The sequence below is a fragment of the Hylobates moloch genome, unplaced genomic scaffold, assembly GCF_009828535.3.
Source record: "Hylobates moloch isolate HMO894 unplaced genomic scaffold, HMol_V3 SCAFFOLD_8, whole genome shotgun sequence".
NCBI lineage: Eukaryota > Metazoa > Chordata > Mammalia > Primates > Hylobatidae > Hylobates > Hylobates moloch.
This window is the reverse complement of record NW_026652283.1, coordinates 77969297-77991048: the sequence shown is the minus strand read 5'-3', so window position 1 is coordinate 77991048 and position 21752 is coordinate 77969297. Positions and strand designations below refer to the sequence as shown.

The window sequence follows — 21752 nt, the reverse complement described above, 5'->3', positions numbered from 1 at the left end:
AATCGATTCTCCTGCCTCAGCCTCCCAAGTAGCTGGGATTATAGGTACCTGCCACCCTGTCCAGCTAATTTTTGTATTTTTTAGTAGAGACGGGGTTTCACCATGTTGACCAGGTTTGTCTTGAACTCCTGACCTCAGGTCATCTGCCCACCTGGGCCTCCCAAAGTGCTGGGATTATAAGTGTGAGTGAGCCACCATGCCCAGCCTGATTTTTTTATGAAGATGAAAAATATTGCTGTAAGGGCTGGGTGAGGTGGCTCATGCCTGTAATCCCACCACTTTGGGAGGCCGAGGTGGGCAGATCACTTGAGGTCAGGAGTTCAAGACCAGCATGGCCAACATGGCGAAACCCCGTCTCTACTAAAAATACAAAAAATTTGCCAGATGTGGTGGTGGGTGCCTGTAATCCCAGCTACTTGGGAGGCGGAGGCAGGAGGATCGCCTGAACCCGGGAGACGGAGGTTGCAGTGCACCAAGATTGCACCACTGCACTCCAGCCTGGGCAACAGAAGGAGACCCTATCTCAAAAAAAAAAATTTACTATAAGTAATGATACTGGTCAGGCAGGGTGTCTCACTCCTGTAATTCTAGTACTTTGAGAGGCCAAGATGAAAAGACTGCTTGAAGCCAGGAGTTCAGGGCCAGCCTGGACAACACAGCACAACCCCATCTCCAGAAAAAAATTTAAAAATTAACCAAATGCAGTGGCGCATGCCTGTAGTCCCAGTTACTCAGGAGGGTGAGGTAAGAGGATCGCTTGAGCCAGGGAGTTCAAGGCTGTAGTGAGCTAGGATCAACTGCACCACTGCACTCCAGCCTGGGTGACAAAGACCCTGTCAGTCAATCAATCAGTAACCCTACAACCATTTTACTATTACATATTTAGGTAGGTGAAAAACTGCAGTTTTTGCTTTTGAAAGCAATTGCAAAAACCGCAATTACTTTTGCACCAACTTAATAGCTTCCCTAATGGACTTTTGCTAACTTTCCCATTTTAATCCTTTTAATATAAATAGCTCTATATCCTAGCTTTTGCTCAGCCACTGACTCATCAACTACTAATGAATTCACAAAATCTGCCTCCCTTTAAATTGATCAATATATCCCCAAAAGAAGAATCTTGAGCAAATTATCTAAACAAGTATATTTTTAGAACTAACCACATGCATTTTAAATAGATGTCTTAAAGTTTTTTTTATCTTTTAAGGTTTTTTAACTGCCTGTTCAAGTCCCACTAGCCTCTCTGGGTGGACTTGATCTCCTGCACAATGTTATGGGCAAAGAGTATAATCCAAGCAGCAGGCTGCTTGATGACTCTGAACCTAGGCCAACATACACAGGGCCTTGGGAAAGCTAGAGCTCCCCCTACTGTTTCCCATGCCAAGGTGTCTTCCAGGTACCAATAACATAGATTTGTAATTACATGATATGATATCTGCACAAATCTCACCACGGTCAATGGAAAAAAACAGGGATGTGCCCTCTTCAAAAGTTCTCTCAATAACCAGGCTCAGGCTAACCCTTATATATAATTCAAATCCCTTCTATCATTACCCTAGTTTTTGTTTGTTACACAACACTCTACCACACTTCCACCCACTCCCCCTCTCAAGATGCAGCTAAACTGTGTGACGCCCATTATAATTCTCCACACAAAAACCTTTAAAAATAGCAATTACCCAATCCCTTCTTCCACTGCACCCTGTTCAGGACCAGAAATTGCAACTGAAAGCAGTATCATTGGGCCACTGGAGACAACTTCGACCTCCAGCTTCATCCCACTGTGCAAAGTATAACCATGAGCTTACACACTTTATATACACACACACCAAATACCACATGTAGAGACACGTTACTCTAATCATGTCTGACCTCCTCCGAACTTGAAATTTCTGAAAGTTGAAAGGCAAATTTCCTCATTTCTATTCCATTTCAAAATACTTTGGAACTATATTACTTTGGCCAACATAGTGAAACCTAGCCTCTACTAATAACACAAAAATTAGACGGCCATGGTGGCACACGCCTATAATCCCAGCTACTCAGGAGGCTGAAGCAGGATAATCACTTGAACCCGGGCGGCTGGGGTTGCAGTGAGCAGAGATCGTGCCACTGCACTCCAGCCTGGGTGACAAGAGCAAAACTCCGTCTCAAAAAAAAAAAAAAAAAATTATAGGTTTATATGTCTGTCTTTCTTAACAAACCGTAAGTGGCAAAGACTTGATTTATTTATTCATTGGCCTCCTTGTATCCCTCGTACCTGAACATAAGTATCTGGCCCATAAAAAACACTCAATAAATGTTCAGCAAAGAACAAAGACAAAAATAAAGTTGCCAAGTGGTAGTAAAATAAGCAGTTCGGCAAAGGGTAGATGATTAAAGAAAAAGCAAGGAAAGTGTTTGTCAAGATCACCGATGTGCACATCACAAAGTTTGATCCGACCTTGGTCCCACAGTCTTCACAAATGCTCACTGAAGAAAATTCCCAGGACGACTCAGGGGCCTCTCAAAACTTCTGCTTCAAGATGTTGATAAAGAACCTTAGTAACTTGACTATACACCCTAGTACTGAATTCCCTTCCCATCTACCAGAAAATTCACCCCCAACAACAATATACAGGAGCAATGATGCTCAGGGAAATCAGAGATGACTTGCTCTACATGAGAGGGGTAAGAACACTGCTGTCTGTATAGAAAGAAAAGGATGGCAAAATTGAGATACATGTTACTCAGCAGAGTTCCTAGGCTTGAAAGAGAACTAACAAACACTGGGCTTAAGAGAGTTCAGAATGAATCAAGCAGTGGACCATTCAGATGTCGCTGCAGTTTCTGCATGTATAACCGATGGGATCCTTCTGAGGATGCTAGAATACGGAATTATGACACCGAGCCACATCAGCCACAACCCTTATTCTTGTACTTTTCTTTCTTGCTAGTAATTTTATGCAGCAGGCTGAAAAAGCTACCCTATGCTAGGATAGATTGCATACCAATAATTTTGAAATAAGTTCTAGGATGTATTTTTCTTCTTGTATCTTTTCCTTCCTATCATGATACTAATAATTTATAAAGGATCTGTGTAGTCTGAACGTATTTGAATAACTTCAGTATACTTTAGCTCTACTGTTTGATTTGACCCAAAGAAGCACCAAGAGGACAAAAGTATTCCCACGTGTTTTAGAAGCCCAAAGTCAGTGAGACAAAACCCAACATCAAGAATTTGGAGCAAACTCACTTGTGGGGAAAGAATATAAAGAGACCATTGGGTAGTTTGCCTAGAGCATAACAGATTTTCTGGCTTTCAAAAATTTGGACTGCAATAAGATGAAATTTTGTGCTATTTTTACAATTTTCAGTACAAATAAAGGTATGTATAGAGAAATAATAAAGTCGACATATTTAAGTGTCTTTAAAAAAAAAAAAGAAAGAGCCAGGTGCAGTGGCTCACGCCTGTAATCCCAGCACTTTGGGAGGCTGAGGCAGGCGGATCCCTTGAGGTCAGGAGTTCGAGACCAGCCTGGCCAATATGGTGAAACCCTGTCTCCACAAAAAATAAAAAAAGTAGCCAGGCATGGTAGCACACACCTGTAATCTCAGCTACTCGGGAAGATGAGGCAGGAGAATTATTTGAACCCGGAAGACAGAGGTTGCTGTAAGCCAAGATTGTGCCACTGCACTCCAGCCTGGGAGACAGAGCAAGACTCTGTCAAAAAAAAAAAAAAAAAAAAAATGGCCGGGCACAGTGGCTCACACCTGTAATCCCAACACTTTGGGAGGCTGAGGCAGGCGGATCACCTGAGGTCAGGAGCTCTAGAACAGCCTGGTAAACATGGTGAAACCCCATCTCTACTAAAAATACAAAAATTAGCTGGGTGTAGTGGCTCATGTCTGTAGTCCCAGCTACTTCGGAGCCTGAGACAGGAGAACTGCTTGAACCCGGGAGGCGGAGGTAGCGGTGAGCAAAGATAGCACCACTGCACTCCAGCCCAGGTGACAGAGTAAGACTCTGTGTCAAAAAAAAAAAAAAAGAAAGAAAGAAAGAGCAAGAAGACCCCAAACTCCGTAAAGGGAAATTATTTCCTGGGTTGCAAAGGGGCTGAACATGGGAGGGCAAGTAAGACTAACTCACAAGGTCCCCACTTATCCATGATGACTAAACTGATCTGAATGGAGCAATATAGTTGAATGAATAACAATGTGGCTATCATACAGTTCTCAACAGGTAACTACTGAGAGATGAGGTCATTAAAATTACTTTTTTATAAAATGTATAACAGGGGGCTGGGCACGGTTGCTCACATCTGTAATCTCAGCACTTTGGAAGGGTGGCAGATGGAAAGCTTGAGCCCAGGAGTTCGAGAGTAGCTTATGCAACATAATGAAACCCAGTCTCTACCAAAAATACAAAAAATTAGTTGGGCAGGGTGGTGCACACCTGCGGTCCAAGCTACTCAGGAGGCTGAGGCAGGAGGATGGCTTGAGCCTGGGGGGTGGAGGTTGCAGTGAGCCAAGATCACGCCACTGCACTCCAGCCTGGGTGACAGAGTAAGACCTTGTCCTCAAAAAAACAAAAAATAAAATAAAATGTATAACAAAAACAACATGGTTGCAGTCTAGTCACTATGACAGAAAAAAAAAAAGAAAAAGAAAGAAAACACTGTAACAATCCTGGAAACCCAAACAAAAGTAATATTCAGTCTCATAACAAAGTAACTTATCATCTTTGTGTTCCATTCAAATCTTGGCTAGTTTTATACCTGTTATATGTTCATCTTAAAATTTTACTTGCTACATATTCATTCATTCTTTTCCGACTTCTGCATGCCCAAGATTTCACTGAAGATTTGGTGTGGTTATGCATTTTTTTTTAACTGTAATTTCACTTTAAAATTAAACTTTAGCCCAGCAGGGTAACTTCAGTTTTTCATGAAAATCCTTATTTCCATGGTTCAAGAAACAAATATTAAGAGAATTCATTCACTTACTAAGTGACTACTATTTGTTGATTGCTTACCATATACCAGTCCCTGTTCTAAGCAGTAGAAATTCAAATAAAATAACCTCAAAATCATACGCAAAGATGTTCTCTGCCATGTCCTTTGTAACAACAACAAAAAAAAACAGCATAGGTATCTCACAAAACTAAAATAAGAAAATTACAGAGCATCTAATTTGTATAGAACAACCATACAGCTGCGTGTAAACATTCTTAGGATACAAGTGAAGTTAAATTGTAAAGTCTAGCTAACAATTATTTTCAAAGCAACTGTGTCTATTAATAAAGATTAGAATGAAGCACAAAAATAAAAAGTTATTTTATTATAAGTGAGACTGTGAATATTATTTTCTTTTGGCTTTCAAGACTGTTACAATGTTGTTTGTGTTACACTTTTTTTTTTTTTTTTTTTGAGACAGAGTTTTGGAGTTTCGCTGTTATTGCCCAGGCTGGAGCGCAATGGCACGATCCCGGCTCACTGCAACTTCCACCTCCTGGGTTCAAGCGATTCTCCTGCCTCAGCCTCCCGAGTAGCTGGGATTATAGGCATGTGCCACCACACCCAGCTAATTTTGCATTTTTAGTAGAGACGGGGTTTCTCCATGTTGGTTAGGCTGGTTTCAAACTCCTGACCTCAGGTGATCCACCTGCCTCAGACTCCCAAAGTGTTGGGATTACAGGCACGAGCCACTGCGCCACGCCGAAGTGTTATATATTTTTTTAAAAAGTAATTTTAATGACCTCATCTCTCAACAGTTACCTATTGAGGAGAACTGTATGATAGCTACACTGTTATTCATTCAACTATCTCTCTCCATTCAGATCAGCTTAGTCACCTTGAATTAAGTGTGGACCTTGTGAATTAGACTTACTTGCCCTCCTATGTTTAGCCCCTTTGAAATCTTTACTGAGTTCAAGGGTCTGCCTGTTTTGTTTTTTTCAGAGACAGTCTCGCCCTGTCGCTCAGGCTCACCCTAGTGATCCTGGCTCACTGCAACCTCCGCCTCCCGGGTTCAAATGATTCTCATGCCTCAGCCTCCTGAGTAGCTGGGATTATAGGTGCAAGATACCATGCCAGGCTAATTTTTGTATTTTTTATAGAGACCAGGTCTCCCATGTTGACTAAGCTGGTCTCAAACTCCTTGGCTCAAGCTATCCTCCTGCCTCAGCCTCCCAAATGCTGGGATTATAGGCGTGAGCTAACGTGCCTGGTCTGTCTGCTCTTTTTTTTTTTTTTTTTTTTGAGACAGAGTCTCACTCTGTTGCTCAGGCTGGAGTACAATGGCACAATCTCTGCTCACTGCAACCTCCGCCTCCCGAGTTCAAGCGATTCTCCCACCTCAGCCTCCTGAGTAGCTAGGATTACAGGTACCTGCCATCATGCCCAGCTAATTCTGTCTGCTATTTCATTACTCATTTTCTGGTTTATATTTTGTTAACCCTAGGTAATTTTACATTATACAATATGTACATAGTTTAGAAAAAATTTCTGTGGCCGGGCGTGATGGCTCACTCCTGTAATCCCTACACTCTGGGGGACCGAGGCGAGTGGTTCACTTGAGGTCAGGAGTTCAAGACCAGCCTCGCCAACATGGTGAAACCCCATCTCTACTAAAAATACAAAAAATTAGCCAGGCATGGTGGCGGGCACCTGTAATCCTAGCTACTCAGGAGGCTGAGGCAGGAGAATTGCTTGACCCAGGAAGCGGAGGTTCCAGTGAGCAGAAATCACACCACTGCACTCCAGCCTGAGCAACAGAGCAAGACTCCATCTCAAAAAAGAAAAAAAGAAAAAATTGTTAGCTGATACAGGTAATATCTAAAAAGTAGGGCATAAGCAAGCACTATTTCATAGTTTTTCCTCTCCTATTCAGTAACAATAACTGAGGCCACCCCATGTCTAGATCCACTTTTTATCTCAACACTCAGCCTTTTAGATTAACACCTAAGTTTCTGTAGAGATACTCAGTAAGCCTCCTCTCTTCTGTCTAAACAAGAATGTTTTGATTGTTACTATTCTGATGCATCTGGCTATAGAAATACCCTGAGCAATAAAATGCAGAGAAATTACATGCTAAAACACACAGGCACATCTCTGTCAATAAAATGCTCAGTGACACAGGGTATGGTGGCTCATACCTATAATCCTAGTACTTTGGGAGGCCAAAGCAGGAGGATTGCTTCAGTACAGTTTAAGACCAGCCTGGGCAACATAGCAAGACTGTCTCTACAAAAATTTTTTAAAAATTAGCTAAGCATGATGGCATGCACTTGTCTCAGCTACTCAGGAGGCTGAGGCAGGAGGATTACTTGAGCCTAGGAGGTCAAAGCCACAGTGAGCTATGATCACCCCATTGCACTCCAGCCTGGGTGACAGAGTGAGACCTATCTCTAAAAATAAATAAATAAAGCTTCACCAGGTGCAGTGGCTCACGCCTGTAATCCCAGCACTGTGGGAGGCCAAGGTGGGCAGATCACTTGAGGTGAGGAGTTTGAGCCCAGCCTGGCCAAGTGAAACCCCGTCTCTACCAAAAATATAAAAATCAGCCATGCACGGTGGCATGTGCCAGTAATCCCAGCTACTCGGGAGGCTGAGGCAGGAGAATCACTTGAACCCAGGAGGCGGAGGTTGCAGTGAGCCGAGATCATGCCACTGCACTCCAGCCTGGGCGACAGAGTGAGACTCCATCTTAAATTTTAAAAAAAATAAAGTTTTTAAAAAATCCCCAGTGACCCAATACTTTCAAGAACTTTACCTTTAGTGCCTCAAATGTAAGCAGGACATCATTAGTTTGCTTCAGGTCAATATAGAACATCATCAGCTCCCGTGATCCAAGTTGCATGAATATGGGAAGTAGCTGAAATGAACACCAAATACAAGTCTTAAATTTTGGCTTTATTTTCATGTATTTCCTATTCCACTCTTTGAGGATAGAAGCCTGAAGAAATGATGCACCTCTTCCTCCCTCCCTGTGAAGATAAATGTGTAAATGCACTTTAATCAAATAGACCATATCAGGAATGACCTGCATAAGACTTGGAACCGTTTCATGCAAAGCCTTGTTCGTGGTAGAGTTAGAATATAAAGGGCTAATATCCAGAATCTACAATGAACTCAAACAAATTTACAAGAAAAAAACAAACAACCCCATCAAAAAGTGGGCAAAGGACATGAACAGACACTTCTCAAAAGAAGACATTTATGCAGCCAAAAAACACATGAAGAAATGCTCATCATCACTGGCCATCAGAGAAATGCAAATCAAAACCACAGTGAGATACCATCTCACACCAGTTAGAATGGCCATCATTAAAAAATCAGGAAACAACAGGTGCTGGAGAGGATGTGGAGAAATAGGAACACTTTTACACTGTTGGTGGGACTGTAAACTAGTTCAACCATTGTGGAAGTCAGTGTGGCGATTCCTCAGGGATCTAGAACTAGAAATACCATTTGACCCAGCCATCCCATTATTGGGTATATACCCAAAGGAGTATAAATCATGCTGCTATAAAGACACATGCACACGTATGTTTATTGCGGCACTATTCACAATAGCAAAGACTTGGAACCAACCCAAACGTCCAACAACAATAGACTGGATTAAGAAAATGTGGCACATATACACCATGGAATACTATGCAGCCATAAAAAATGATGAGTTCGTGTCCTTTGTAGGGACATGGATGAAACTGGAAAACATCATTCTCAGTAAACTATCGCAAGGACAAAAAACCAAACACCGCATGTTCTCACTCATAGGTGGGAATTGAACAATGAGAACTCATGGACACAGGAAGGGGAACATCACATTCCGGGGACTGTTGTGGGGGGGGGGGGTGGGGGGGCGGGGACAGCATTAGGAGATATACCTAATGCTAAATGACGAGTTAATGGGTGCAGGAAATCAACATGGCACATGGATACATATGTAACAAACCTGCACATTGTGCACATGTACCCTAAAACCTAAAGTATAATTAAAAAAATAAATAAATAAATAAATAAATAGAATATATCTTTGTATAAAATACTACCATAAAATAACACAGAAATGAACACAATAATTCCTACATGTGAACAGTACTCTTCCCAATAAGCTTACCTCCTGATATTCTCCTAGAGGAGTCAAATATTGGAGAATAAGTCGCTGCTCGATAGCAGGAGTCATAGGATAAAGGGTATAATTGGTGCCAATCACCCAGGGAGACATTTCTGACCAGCTGCTATTAGACAGCTCAACAAACATGCGATCTGGATCAGAAGATGAGAAACCCAACTTTTGCTTGGCTTTCCTGAAGTTGTCTCTGTCACCCTGTTTTGCTGACTTGTTTTTCTTTAATCCTCCATCCTCAGGTTTGGTTGTTGAGTTCACTCTGCTACTAGTCTTGTGGCCTGAATCAAGATGAAAGGAGATCTCCATGTCTCCAGAAGCTTCCTCTTGGTCTCCATCCACTACATCTACAGCCATGTCACCATAGTCCATATCCACAGCCTCCTCATCCAGAGGCAAAAGGGGTTCAGAAGAGAGCTTCCGTGGACTGGGACGCTTGTTTTCCTGCCGCAAAGCCACTTCCTGTAGCTGTAGCTCCCTCAGTCTTCGAAGCACTATTGCCACCTATCAACAGATAATTGGAGAAAAAGGGGGTGCCTCTTTATTAAGGATTAAGTAATCCTTAATAATTCTTATTGCCACATAATAACTGGAGACTCATGCAGTGAGCCCAAGGCCTGGTAATAGCAACAATTTGATAAATGTGTTGCTTTGATTCCTATAAGTTGATGAAATAAGTAACAGCTAAGTATTGTTCCTCATAAAATTTTCCAGAGAATCCAAACCAGAAGATTTGCACATAAAATACATCATTGACAACTGATTTGTTTGGGTCAAGTTGACCTGGACCATCACACCTGAAGGGGCAGAAATTAGATATAGTCATGATTTTTGTAATGTGTCTTTGAAAACCAAAGATGAAAGTTTCTCAAACTTTTATCTACTGTAGGTTGTATTCCATTAGATATTGCCATGTATATTATACATAACTACATTATCATTTTTCAAGTTCTTTTTTAAGTACACAGTTTTTGGGCCAACCTTATAAAGTGGTACTGTGTTTCATTTTAAAGAGAGAGGGATGGCCAGGTACAGTAGCTCATGCCTGTAATCCTAGTAATTTGGGAGGCCAAGATGGACGAATCACCTGAGATCAGGAGTTTGAGACCAGCCTGGCCAACATGGTGGAACCCCATCTCTGCTAAAAATACAAAAAATTTCCCGGGCGTGGAGGTGCTCGCCTGTAATCCCAGCTACTGGGGAGGCTGAGGCAGGAGAATTGCTTGAACCCGGGAGGCGGAGGTTGCAGTGAGCCAAGATCGTGCCATTGCACTCCAGCTTGGGCAACAAGAGTGAAACTCCGTCTCAAAAAAAAAAAAAGAGGGATTATGTGTGCACTTTACTTTGAATTGCGCTTTTTAAATTAGAATAGTAGATAGATAAAAGGAAGGGCACTTGGAAGCTGTTATCCTCAGCAAACTAATACAGGAAAAGAAAACTAAACACAACATGCTCTCACTTATAAGTGGGAAATGAACAATGAGAACACAGGGACACATTGGGGGGAACAATATACACTGGGGCCTGTCGAAGGGGAGTGGAAGAGAAATCAGGAAGACTAGCTAATGGATGCTGGGCCTAATACTTAGGTGATGGGTTGATCTGTGCAGCAAATCACCATGGCACATGTTTACCTATGTACTAAACGTGCACATCCTGCAGAGGTACCCCAGAACTTAAAAGTTGATGGGGGGGGGGGGGAGGCAAAAAAAAAAAAGGGCAGATGGATGGATATTATAAGTGTTCACAATCAATTTAGGTGATGTATATATGTAGTTGTTCACTGTAAAATGCTTTCAATTTTACTACATGTTTGAAAATTTTCATAATACAAATGGTAGAAAGGGAAACAGGGAATGTTACTATTCTTTATTGGCATACAATGTCATCATCCTTGACAAGATTAGAAGTAGCTATTTTCTGCTGGACACGGTGGCTCACGCTTGTGATCCCAGCACTTTGGGAGGCCTCGGCGGGTGGATCATGAGGTCAGGAGTTCGAGAACAGCCTGACCAACATGGTGAAACCCTGTCTCTACTAAAAATACAAAAAATTATCTGGGCGTGGTAGTGGGCACCTGTAATCCCAGCTACTCAGAAGGCTGAGGCAGGAGAATTACTTGAACCTGGGAGGTGGAGGTTGCAATGAGCCGAGATAGCGTCACTGCACTCCAACCCAGACAACAAAGCAAGACTCTGTCTCAAAAAAAAAAAAAATATATATATATATAGCTATTTTCAATTTTAAAAAACTCTTATGGAAACTAATATTGAAATTATAGCCATGCTCCAGTACAAGGTAATCAGTATGATCTACGTATTCAGATTCAAATAACAAGAAAGAACTTGTGAATACTGTCCCATCTTATATAAAAATTTATTCTGACACAGTCCTTACCAGCTGTGAATTTTCATCTCTATAGTTGGCAGCAATGTCTTGATTTTCCATAGCACCTCCTAACAGTCCAGTAGAATATGTCCTCAATGGTTGATCGGCCTCTCGGGCCCATTTGAAAAGATTCTCGACAATTCCCTCCTATAGTAAAGGAAATTAAATAGTAAATTTCGGAAAAAGCCCAAGTTCATGATTAACAATATAAGCAAAGATTTCAGTCTCAAGAAAAAAATTTTAATATTTCAATGTCTGTAAGATTAAAAAAAGTACTACTACAGCATCCAATAGGTTCCTTAGTTATATAAAGTATCTGTGCAATAGAAGCCTATTCAGCCAAAAAAACTCAAGCTATCTCTTTCAGGTCTTTGCAGTCAGAAAAAAATAATTAAAAAATAAATAAAACTCAAGCTAAAAATTAACAATCCCCAGAATATAGTCCTAATCTAGGTGTTAACTCCCAAAAGGCTCCATGATCAACTGGGGATCACTGGAAGTATCTCTCATAGAAGCTCACAAAGCACAGGTAATATATTAACGTTCTGAGAGGTGCTCCATCAAACTAGTGTTTAATTTAGCCCCACATACTAGAACCTTCTTTTTTAAAAAAAAAAAAAAAAAAAAAAAAAAAGTCTCACTCTGTCGCCCAGGTTGGAGTGCAGTGATGCAATCTTGGCTCACTGCAACCTCCTTCTCCCAGATTCAAGCAATTCTCCTGCCTCAGCCTCCTGAGTACCTTGGACTATAGGCATGTGCCACCACAGCCAGCTAATTTTTGTATTTTTTAGTAGAGACGGAGTTTCGCTGTGTTGGCCAGGCTGGTCTCGAACTCCTGACTTCAAGTGATCCGCCCACCTCGGCCTCCCAAAGTGCTGGGATTACAGGCATGAGCAACCATGCCTGGCCTCCCAGACTTATTTTATTTTTATTTATTTTTTTTTTTTGAGACAGAGTCTTGCTCTGTCGCCCAGGCTAGAGTGCAATGGCACAATCTCGGCTCACTGCAAGCTCCGCTCTCAGGTTCACACCATTCTCCTGCCTTAGCCTCCCGAGTAGCTGGGACTACAGGCGCCCACCACCATGCCCAGCTAATTTTTTGTATTTTTAGTAGAGACAGGGTTTCACCGTGTGAGCCAGGATGGTCTCAATCTCCTGACCTCGTGATCCGCCCGCCTTGGCCTCCCAAAGTGCTGGGATTACAGGCATGAGCCACCACGCCCGGCCCCCAAACTTATTTTTAATTACATCTTATTATGAAATATAATACATATAAACATGTGTGGTCCAAAGAACTTGAAAATCACTTATGTCCTACTACCCAGCTTAAAAAATAGAAACCTCCTGTAGGCCAAGATTGATAAAAACATAAAATAAAAATAAATAATTTTTTTTTACCTTTTCCAGATCACAGATTTAAAAAGAAAAAATTTTAAAGAAATAGAAACCTCCCATGTGCCCCTCCTTATGCCACCTCCTGCAAGGAGGTTTAAACAATCCTAAATTTTAAGAATTTTCTTGTTAAACTTTGTTAACTGCTATATGCTTTTGAACTACATAAATTGTGATAGTGTATATATTTTGCTGCAACTTATTTTTTACTCAATATATGTTTTTGAGATTCACCTATATTGCTGCATGTAGCACACTTAAATAGCACTCAAGACAGTCTACAAATATTAATTTATCTCATCCTCCTATCAAGCCTGTATGATTGGGCAGGTACTATATTTGCAGATGAGGAAAATGAATCAGTGAGGCTAGTGAACCAAAAGTTACAAAACTAGTGGCAGAGCTAGGATGTGAACCTAGACGGTGTACCTACAGATGCTCTTCACTGCCATACTCTGTTATTTTATTCGCTTGACCAATAATGGTGATATAAACTACATTTGTGCTAGCCAAACATCTAACATACAAACCTAGGAACAGAACTGCTAGGTCACAGGGTATGTGCATGCTGAACTTTACTAGATGAGGCCAAATTTTTCAAAGTGATTGCAACAATTCACATTTCCACCAATAGTGAATAAAAGTTCTCTTCCTTTTTCCACATCTTTGCCAACACTACCACTATCAGTCTGATGGGTGTAAAAATAGCATTTCATTTAATTTGAATTTCCTTGTTTATTAAATAAGTTCCACATTTTTTCATTTGTGTGTTGACCATTCAGGCTTTTGCTTCTGTGAAGTACTCTTGCTTTTGCCAGTGTCTTTTGCTAAACACAAGTTCTTTTTTTTTTTTTTTTGAGACAGAGTCTTGCTCTGTCACCCAGGCTGGAGTGCAGTGGCGCAATCTCGACTCACTGCAACCTCCACCTCTCAGGTTCAAGCGTTTCTCCTGCCTTGGCCTCCCAAGTAGCTGGGATTACAGGTACACACCAACCACACCCAGCTGATTTTTGTATTTTTAGTAGAGACGGGGTTTCACCATGTTGGCCAAGCTGGTCTTGAACTCCTGACCTCAGGGGATCCGCCCACCTCCCACTCAGATCCCAAAGAGCTGGGATTACAGGTGTGAGCCACCGCACCCGGCCAAGTTCTTAATTTTCTTATAAGCGTACTTAAGGCTGGGAGCAGTGGCTTATGCCTGTAATCCTAATGTTTTGGGAAACCAATGCAGGAGGATTACTTGAAGTCAGGTGTTTGAAGTAAGGAGTTTGAAACCAGCCTAGGCAACGTAGCAAGACCCCATCTCCACAAAAAACAAAATTTAAAAATTAGCTGGGCGTGGTGGTGGACGCCTATAGTCCAAGCTACTTGGGAGGCTGAGGCAGGAAGATCACTTGAGCCCAGGAGTTCAAGGCTGCAGTGAGCTAGGACTGCGCCACTGCACTCCAGCCTGGGTGACAAAGCAAGACCCCATCCCTAAAAAGAATAAAAATAAAAATAAATTTAAAAATTAAAAAAAAAAAAAAATACTGGCCATGCACGGTGGCTCACACCTGTAATCCCAGCACTTTAGAAGTCCAAGAAGGGTGGATCACCTTGAGGACAGGAGTTCAAGACCAGCCTGGTCAACATGGTGAAACCCCCATCGCTAATAAAAATACAAAAATTACCCAGCACGGTGGCAGGCGCCTGTAATCCCAGCTACTCATGAGGCTGAGCCTGGAAGGCGGAGGTTGCAGTGAGCAGAGATCGCGCCACTGCGCTCCAGCCTGGCCAACAAGAACAAAACTTTGTCTCAAAAATAATAAAATGTTTTAAATATTTTTAGAAACAATATTTTCTTTTTCTTAAATTCTTCCAAAAAGTCATCAGCTCATTCTCCTATACATAACCAAAAGTTTTGACCATTTTCTAAAAATTCCTACTATGGGCTGGGCATGGTGGCTCATGCCTGTAATCCTAGCACTTTGGGAGGCCAAGGCAGGTGGATCACTTGAGGTCAGGAGTTCGAGACCAGCCTCCTGGCCAACATGGTGAAACCCCGTCTCTACTAAAATTACAAAAATTGGCTGGGTACAGAGGCGCGTGCTTGTAGTTCCAACTATTCGGGAGGCTGAGGCATGAGAATCGCTTGAACCTGTAAGGCAGAGGTTGCACTGAGCTGAGATTGCGCCACTGCACTCCAACCTAGGTGACAGAGCAAGACTGTCTCTCAAAAAAAAAAAAAAACTACTCTGAAGAACACATTTTTGGAAATTTTGTTGTAAAATTTCTACTGATATAGAATATATTTACCATGTATTTTCAGCATATTTCTTTGTGCCCTTTTTCCAAACAGTATAACAAACTTAAAATATTAATTGTATCTATTCTCTTCCACTGACATGTTATGAAGAATTTTGTTCCACCTTTTGTCTTCCTAAACTGTTTCTTTTGATTAACAGTTCTAGGTTTCCAGGCCAGGCACAGTGGCTCATGCCTGTAATCCCAGCATTTTGGGAGGCCGAGGCGGGTGGATCACATGAGGTCAGGAGTTCGAGACCAGCCTGGTCAACATGGCGAAACCGCATCTCTACTAAAAACACAAAAATTAGCCAGGCGTGGTGGCACACGTCTATAATCCCAGCTACTCAGGAGGCTGAGGCAGGATAATCGCTTGAACCCAGGAGGCAGAGTTGCAGTGAACTGACATTACACCACCGCATTCCAACCTGGGCGACAGAGCAAGACTCTGACTCAATTAAAAAAAAAAAAATTCTATGTTTACAGACAGACACTGAGGATATTTTCTACTATCTTCTGACCTCTACTGCCACTGTGGCAAAGTTTGCTCTGTTTGATTATTTGCAGGAATTTTTTTTTACTCTAGTTGCTTTTAAGATCTTCTCTTTGGTAATCTTCACTGTACTTCCTGAATCTGAATGGTGATGTCTTTTGTTAATTCTTAAAATTCTACTGTCATCTCTCTGAATGCTGTCATCTCTCTGAATGTGCCTTTGTCCTTTCTCATCTCTCTACTCCCTCTACCTGAAACTCCCTTTAGATATTTTGAACTTTCTAATTCTAAGTCCATGTTTCAACTTCTTTCGTATTTTTCATCTCTCATTTCTAGGAGCTTCATTATTAGTTATCCTGTCAGATCTTCCAGTTCATTAATTGTATCTTCAGCTCTGTTTAAACTTCACTCTAACTCATACAGACAGGGGTCTCACTTTGTTGCCCAGGCTGATCTTGAACTCCTAGCCTCAAGGGATCCTTCTGTCTCAGCCTCCTGAGCAACTGAGACTATAAGCATGCATCCCTATACCCAGCTCATTTACTAAGTTTTTAAATTCCGTAACTATAATTTTTGTTTTTTCATAGAGTCTTGGACTTTTCTTAGAGTTCTGATTCCTTATTTTACATCCAATAGTTTAACCATTTTAAAGAGTATAATTCAGTAGAACTAAGTACATTCACAATGTTAAATAAATATTACCAGTATAGTATCTATTTTCGAACTTCTTCATTATGCAAACAAAAACTCTGTACCCCTCACTTTCAATTACAATTAAGACAACCAGACAGAAGCTCAATAAGGAAACAGAGAACTTGAACAACACTATGAGCCATTGAACCTAAAAGATGTACACAGAAAACTCCACCCAACGACAGTAGATTACAGTCTTCTCGAGTACACATAGAACTTTTTCCATGTTCTTTTACGTTTTTTTTTCCAGAGTAAACCATATGTTAGGCCACAAGTCTTAATAAATTTAAAAAGATTGAAATCTCACAATCTTTTCTAGTCACAACGGAATGAAACTAGAAATCAACAATATTAGAAAACTATAATATTCACAAATACATGGAAATTAAACATCACTCCTGAATAACTAATGAGTCAAAGAAATCACAAGGGAAATTAAAAAGTCACTTTGTACAAATGAAAACACAACCATACCAAAACCTATGGAATGTAGCAAAGGCGGTGGTTAAAATGAAATTTATTTATTTATTTCTCTTTTTTTTTGAGATGCAGTTTTGGTCTTGTTGCCCAGGCTGGAGTGCAATGGCACAATCTTGGCTCACTGCCACCTCTGCCTCCCGAGTTCGAGTAATTCTCCTGCCTCAACCTCCCAAGTAGCTGGGACTACAGGCACACGCCATCGCACCTGGCTAATTTTGTATTTTTAGTAGAGATGGGGTTTCACCATGTTGCCCAGGCTGCTCTCAAACTCCTGACCTCAGGTGATCCACTCATCTCGGCCTCCCAAAGCGCTGGGATTACAGGCGTGAGCCACTGCACCCGGCCAGAATGATATTTATAGCGGCAAACACATGCAATTAAAAAAGAAGAAAGATCTCAAATCAAATTAGGAACTAGGCCTAACTATGCCTTACGCCATACGCCACCAGAAAAAAACAATACTCAAAGCTAGCAAAAGAAATAATAAAGATTATAGTGGAGAAAAATGAAATAAAGAATAGAAAAATACAGAAAGTCAATGAAACTAAAAGTTCTTCAAGATCAACAAAATTGACAAACTTTTGGCAAGACAGGTCAAGAATAAAAGAGAGGACTCAAATTACTAGGATCAGAAATGAAACAGGCCTCATTACTACCAACTTTATAGAAATAAAAAGATTTATAAGAGAATACTATATACAGTTGTACAACAACAAATTGGATAACCAAGATAAAATGGACAAATCTACCAAAACTGACTCATAAAGAAACAGAAAAACTAAATAGACCTATAAGTAGTAAGGAAATTGAATCAATAATCAAAAACTTCCCAAAACAGAAAAAGCCAGGACACGACGACTTCATAGTAAATTCTATGAAACATTTAAAGAAGAATCAAAGCCGGGTACAGTGGCTTACGCCTGTAATCCCAACAATTTGAGAGGCTGAGGCAGGAGGATCACTTAAGGCTAGGAGTTCTAGACAAACTTAAGCAGCAAAACCAGACCCATCTCTTTAAATAATTAAATAAAGAAGAATTAACACCAATCCTTCTCATAACTCTTCCCAAAAATTGACTGGGAGGTAACACTTCCTAACTCATTTTATGATGCCAGCATTACCAAAGCTAAAGACACTATGAGAAAAGAAAACTACAGACCAATATATCACTCATGACTATAGTTATAAAAATCCTCAACAAAATACTAGGAAAATGAATTCAGCAGCATAAGAGGACTATACATCATGACTAAATAAACTATATCTCAGGAATTCAAAGATAGTTCAACATACCACATAACCATTGCAACTGATACCAAAAAAATGTTGACAAGTCAATACTTATAATGAAAAAACAATAAACTAGATTCTAGAAAGAAACATCAGCATAATAAAGGCCATTTATGAAAACTCATAGCTAATATCATACTCAACAGTGAAAGACTGAAAGGCATTCCCTTAAGATCAAGAAAAAGATGTCCACTTATTTTTTAAGAGACAAGGTCTCACTATGTTTTCCAGGATGGTCTTGAACTCCTGAGCACAAGCGATCTTCCCACCTCGGCCTCCCAAAGTACTGAGGTTACAGGCGTGAGCCACCACACCTGGTCAAGGTGTCCACTTTTGCCACTTCTATTAAACATAGTACTGGAAGTTCTAGTGAGAGTAATTAGACATAAAAAAGGAAATTAAAGGAATCCAGATTAGAGAGTAAGAAGTAAGATTACCTTTGTTGGCAAATGACATGATCTTATATGTATAAAACCCTAAAGACTCCATACACGAAAAAACCTGTCAGTTAAGTAACACATTCAGCAAAGTTATAGGATACAAAATCAACATACAAAAATCAGTTGCATTTCTATACACTAGCAATGAACAATATAAAAAGGAAATTCTTTTTTTTTTTTTTTTTTTTTTTTTAGTGACAAGGTCTCACTCTGTCACCCAGGCCGGAATGCAGCGACATAATCATAACCTACTGCAACCTCGAACTCCTGTGCTGAAGCAATCCTCCTGCCTCAACCTCTCAACTAGCCAGGACTACAGCCATGTGCCACCACATTCAGCATATATATATATATATATATATATATATATACACACACAGATGGGGTCTCACCATGTTGCCCAGCCTGCAGCTAAATAATTTTAAATAAAAATAAATTTTAGGCCAGACAGAGTGGCTCATGCCTGTAATGCCAGCACCTTGGGAAACCAAGCCGGGGAGGATCATTTGAGCTCAGGAGTTCAAGACCAGCCTGGGCAACATAATGAGACTCTGTCTCTATTTTTTCATATATATTTAAAAAATAAAAATAAATAGATTTTAGGTCAGGTGTAATCCTAGCACTATGGGAGGCCGAGACAGGTGGATCACCTGAGGTCAAGAGTTTGAGACCAGCCTGGCTAACATGGTGAAACCCCATCTCTACCAAAAATACAAAAAATTAGCTGGACATGGTGGCAGGTGCATGTAATCTCAGCTACTCGGGAGGCTGAGGCAGGAGAATCACTTGAACCTGGGAGGCAGAGGTTGCAGTGAGCTGAGATCGTACCATTGCACTCCAGCTTGGGCAACAAGAGCAAAACTCTGTCTCAAAAAAAAAAAAAAAAGATCGTAAAGCTTTTTTTCAATATCTCTGAAAGTAAAAGTCAACAACTTTTTAAAAACAGTGGCTGAATAAAATCAACTTAGTACACTGAACCAGCATTTTAAAAAAGAAATAAAGTAAAAAAGTATCAGAATGAATTGCACAAAGAGTAAACAGTGTTTTTAAAACTTCTTTTTCATACATATAATGTATGGACTAGGTTTCAAGGTTTAAAAAAAAGTATATGTTACTATGTTTCACAAAATTTGAAAAACACTGTCCTAGAGCAATAAGTCTTTTTCTTTTCTTTTTTGAGACAGGGTCTCGCTCTGTCTCCCAGGCTGGAAAGCAAGTGGCACAATCACAGTTCACTACAGCGTCCACCTCCTGGACCCAAGCAATCTTCCTACCTCAGCCTCCCAAGCAGCTGAGACCACAGTGTGCACCAGTACACCCACAAAGAGACTCCATCTCTTTGTAAATGAGGTCTCCTTAGGTTATCCAGGCTGAGTAAGTCTTAATTATAACTTTTGAGGAACACCAATAGCCAATTTGTTGAGAAATAATGATTTCTGACTCATTAATTGCTATAATTAAAATATTTTAAGAAATATTGATTCATTAAAAAAAGCTGCATAGGATACTTCTGAAGGGTACAGATCATCATGTAATCAAGTAACACAATATGAAAGAGGCTTGCAATCTGTTCTCTAAACACTGGATTCAAGACAATTTCCAATCTAATGCACAATGGAATAAGTCACTTCTCCCAATAAACCATTAATTAGGAAATGATAAAACTGTTCTTGCAGAAAGCTTTATTATTCATAATTTCCCTTAAATAGTGTTTCTAACCGCCAAAGGGCATTCATTTCTTTCTAGATCTACAATGATGAAACCATAAAGAACCAGAGATGATTTTCCTACAAGGACAACATGGAAATTTTCAAAAAGCCCAGTTAAATCATCTGTAATCGGCTGGGCGCAGTGGCTCACGCCTGTAATCCCAGCACTTTGGGAGGCCGAGGCGGGCGAATCATCTGAGGTCAGGAGTTCAAGACCAGCCTGGCCAACGTGGTGAAATCCCATCTCTAATAAAAACATTTAAAAAGTTAGCTGGGCGTGGTGGCAGGCACCTGTAATCCCAGCTACTCAGGAGGCTGAGGCAGGAGAATCACCTGAACCCAGGAGGCGGAGGTTGCAGTGAGCTGAGATCACACTATTGCACTCCAGCCTGGGCAACAGAGTGAGGCTCTGCCTCAAAAAAAAAAAAAAAAAAAAAAAATCTGTAATCTTAGATAAACCTTGAGTATACAAATATATTGCCATAAATGCTTTTATCATCCTGATTTTCAAAATAATCCATATTAAAATTTTTTTACAAAGACACAGATTCTTCTAGTCTCGCACGGGGGTTGCTAACTGGAGATTTTAGTCTATAAGCGATACTGCAAATTATAACGTTAATCACAACGTTATTCTCTAAAATACTTTATGTGGCACAATTATTCTGCAATAAAAGTTAATATGAATTTTCTTAAAAGCTAAATAAGAATCAAGATCTTTCATTTGGGTCATACACTTAACTATAATAAGACTTCCAGGCTGGGTGCAATAGCTCATTCCTATAATCCCAGCACTTTGGGAGGCTGAGGTGGGAGGACTGCTTGAGCCCAAGAGTGTGAGACCAGCCTGGGCAACATAGGGAGACCTCACCTCTACAAAAGATTTTTAAAAAATTAGCCGGGCATGGTGGCACTTGCCTATGATCCTAGCTACTTGGGAGGCTGAGGCAGGAGAATGGTTTGAGACAAGGAGATCGAGGATGCAGTGAGCTTTTCTTTTAACCTGTTCTCAAAAGAAAGAAAAAAAAAGATTTCCAGAGTGTTTAAGAAGATTAAAATTTTAATAGCTTTAAAAATAAAGCAAGTGGCCGGGCACAGTGGCTCACACCTGTAATCCCAGCACTTTGGGAGGCCAAGGCGGGCGGATCACCTGAGGTCGGGAGTTTGAGACCAGCCTGACCAACATGGAGAAACCCCATCTCTACTAAAAACATAAAAATTAGCCAGGTGTGGTGGCACGCACCTGTAATCCCAGCTACTCAGGAGACTGAAGCAGGAGAATTGCTTGAACCCGGGAGGCAGAGGTTGCAGTGGGCCGAGATCGCGCCACTGCACTCCAGCCTGCGCGACAGAGCGAGACTCCATCTCAAAAAAAAAAAAAAAAAAAGCAAGCTATGTGGCATATCCAATTCACACAGCAAATTATTAAAGCTAAGATACAAAATATTTACATTACTTCTAAAATTTGAGCAA

At 40.7% G+C, this 21752-nt stretch overlaps 1 protein-coding gene across 9 annotated transcripts in view; it reads right to left on the bottom strand.

The window, feature by feature from the left end:
* The window catches only part of DCAF1 (DDB1 and CUL4 associated factor 1), a 104165-nt gene that overhangs the window by 38557 nt on the left and 43856 nt on the right, over positions 1-21752 (bottom strand). For all 9 annotated transcript variants that reach the window (XR_009214420.1, XR_009214419.1, XM_058442170.1 and 6 more), the window contains 3 exons: positions 11509-11646; positions 9103-9615; positions 7753-7854 (listed from right to left, as the gene is read on the bottom strand). Coding sequence is in view for 7 of the 9 variants with exons in the window: in XM_058442170.1 (XP_058298153.1) it covers positions 7753-7854; positions 9103-9615; positions 11509-11646 (753 nt within the window). In the remaining 2 variants the exon portion in view is untranslated. The remainder of the gene's footprint in view (positions 1-7752; positions 7855-9102; positions 9616-11508; positions 11647-21752) is intronic.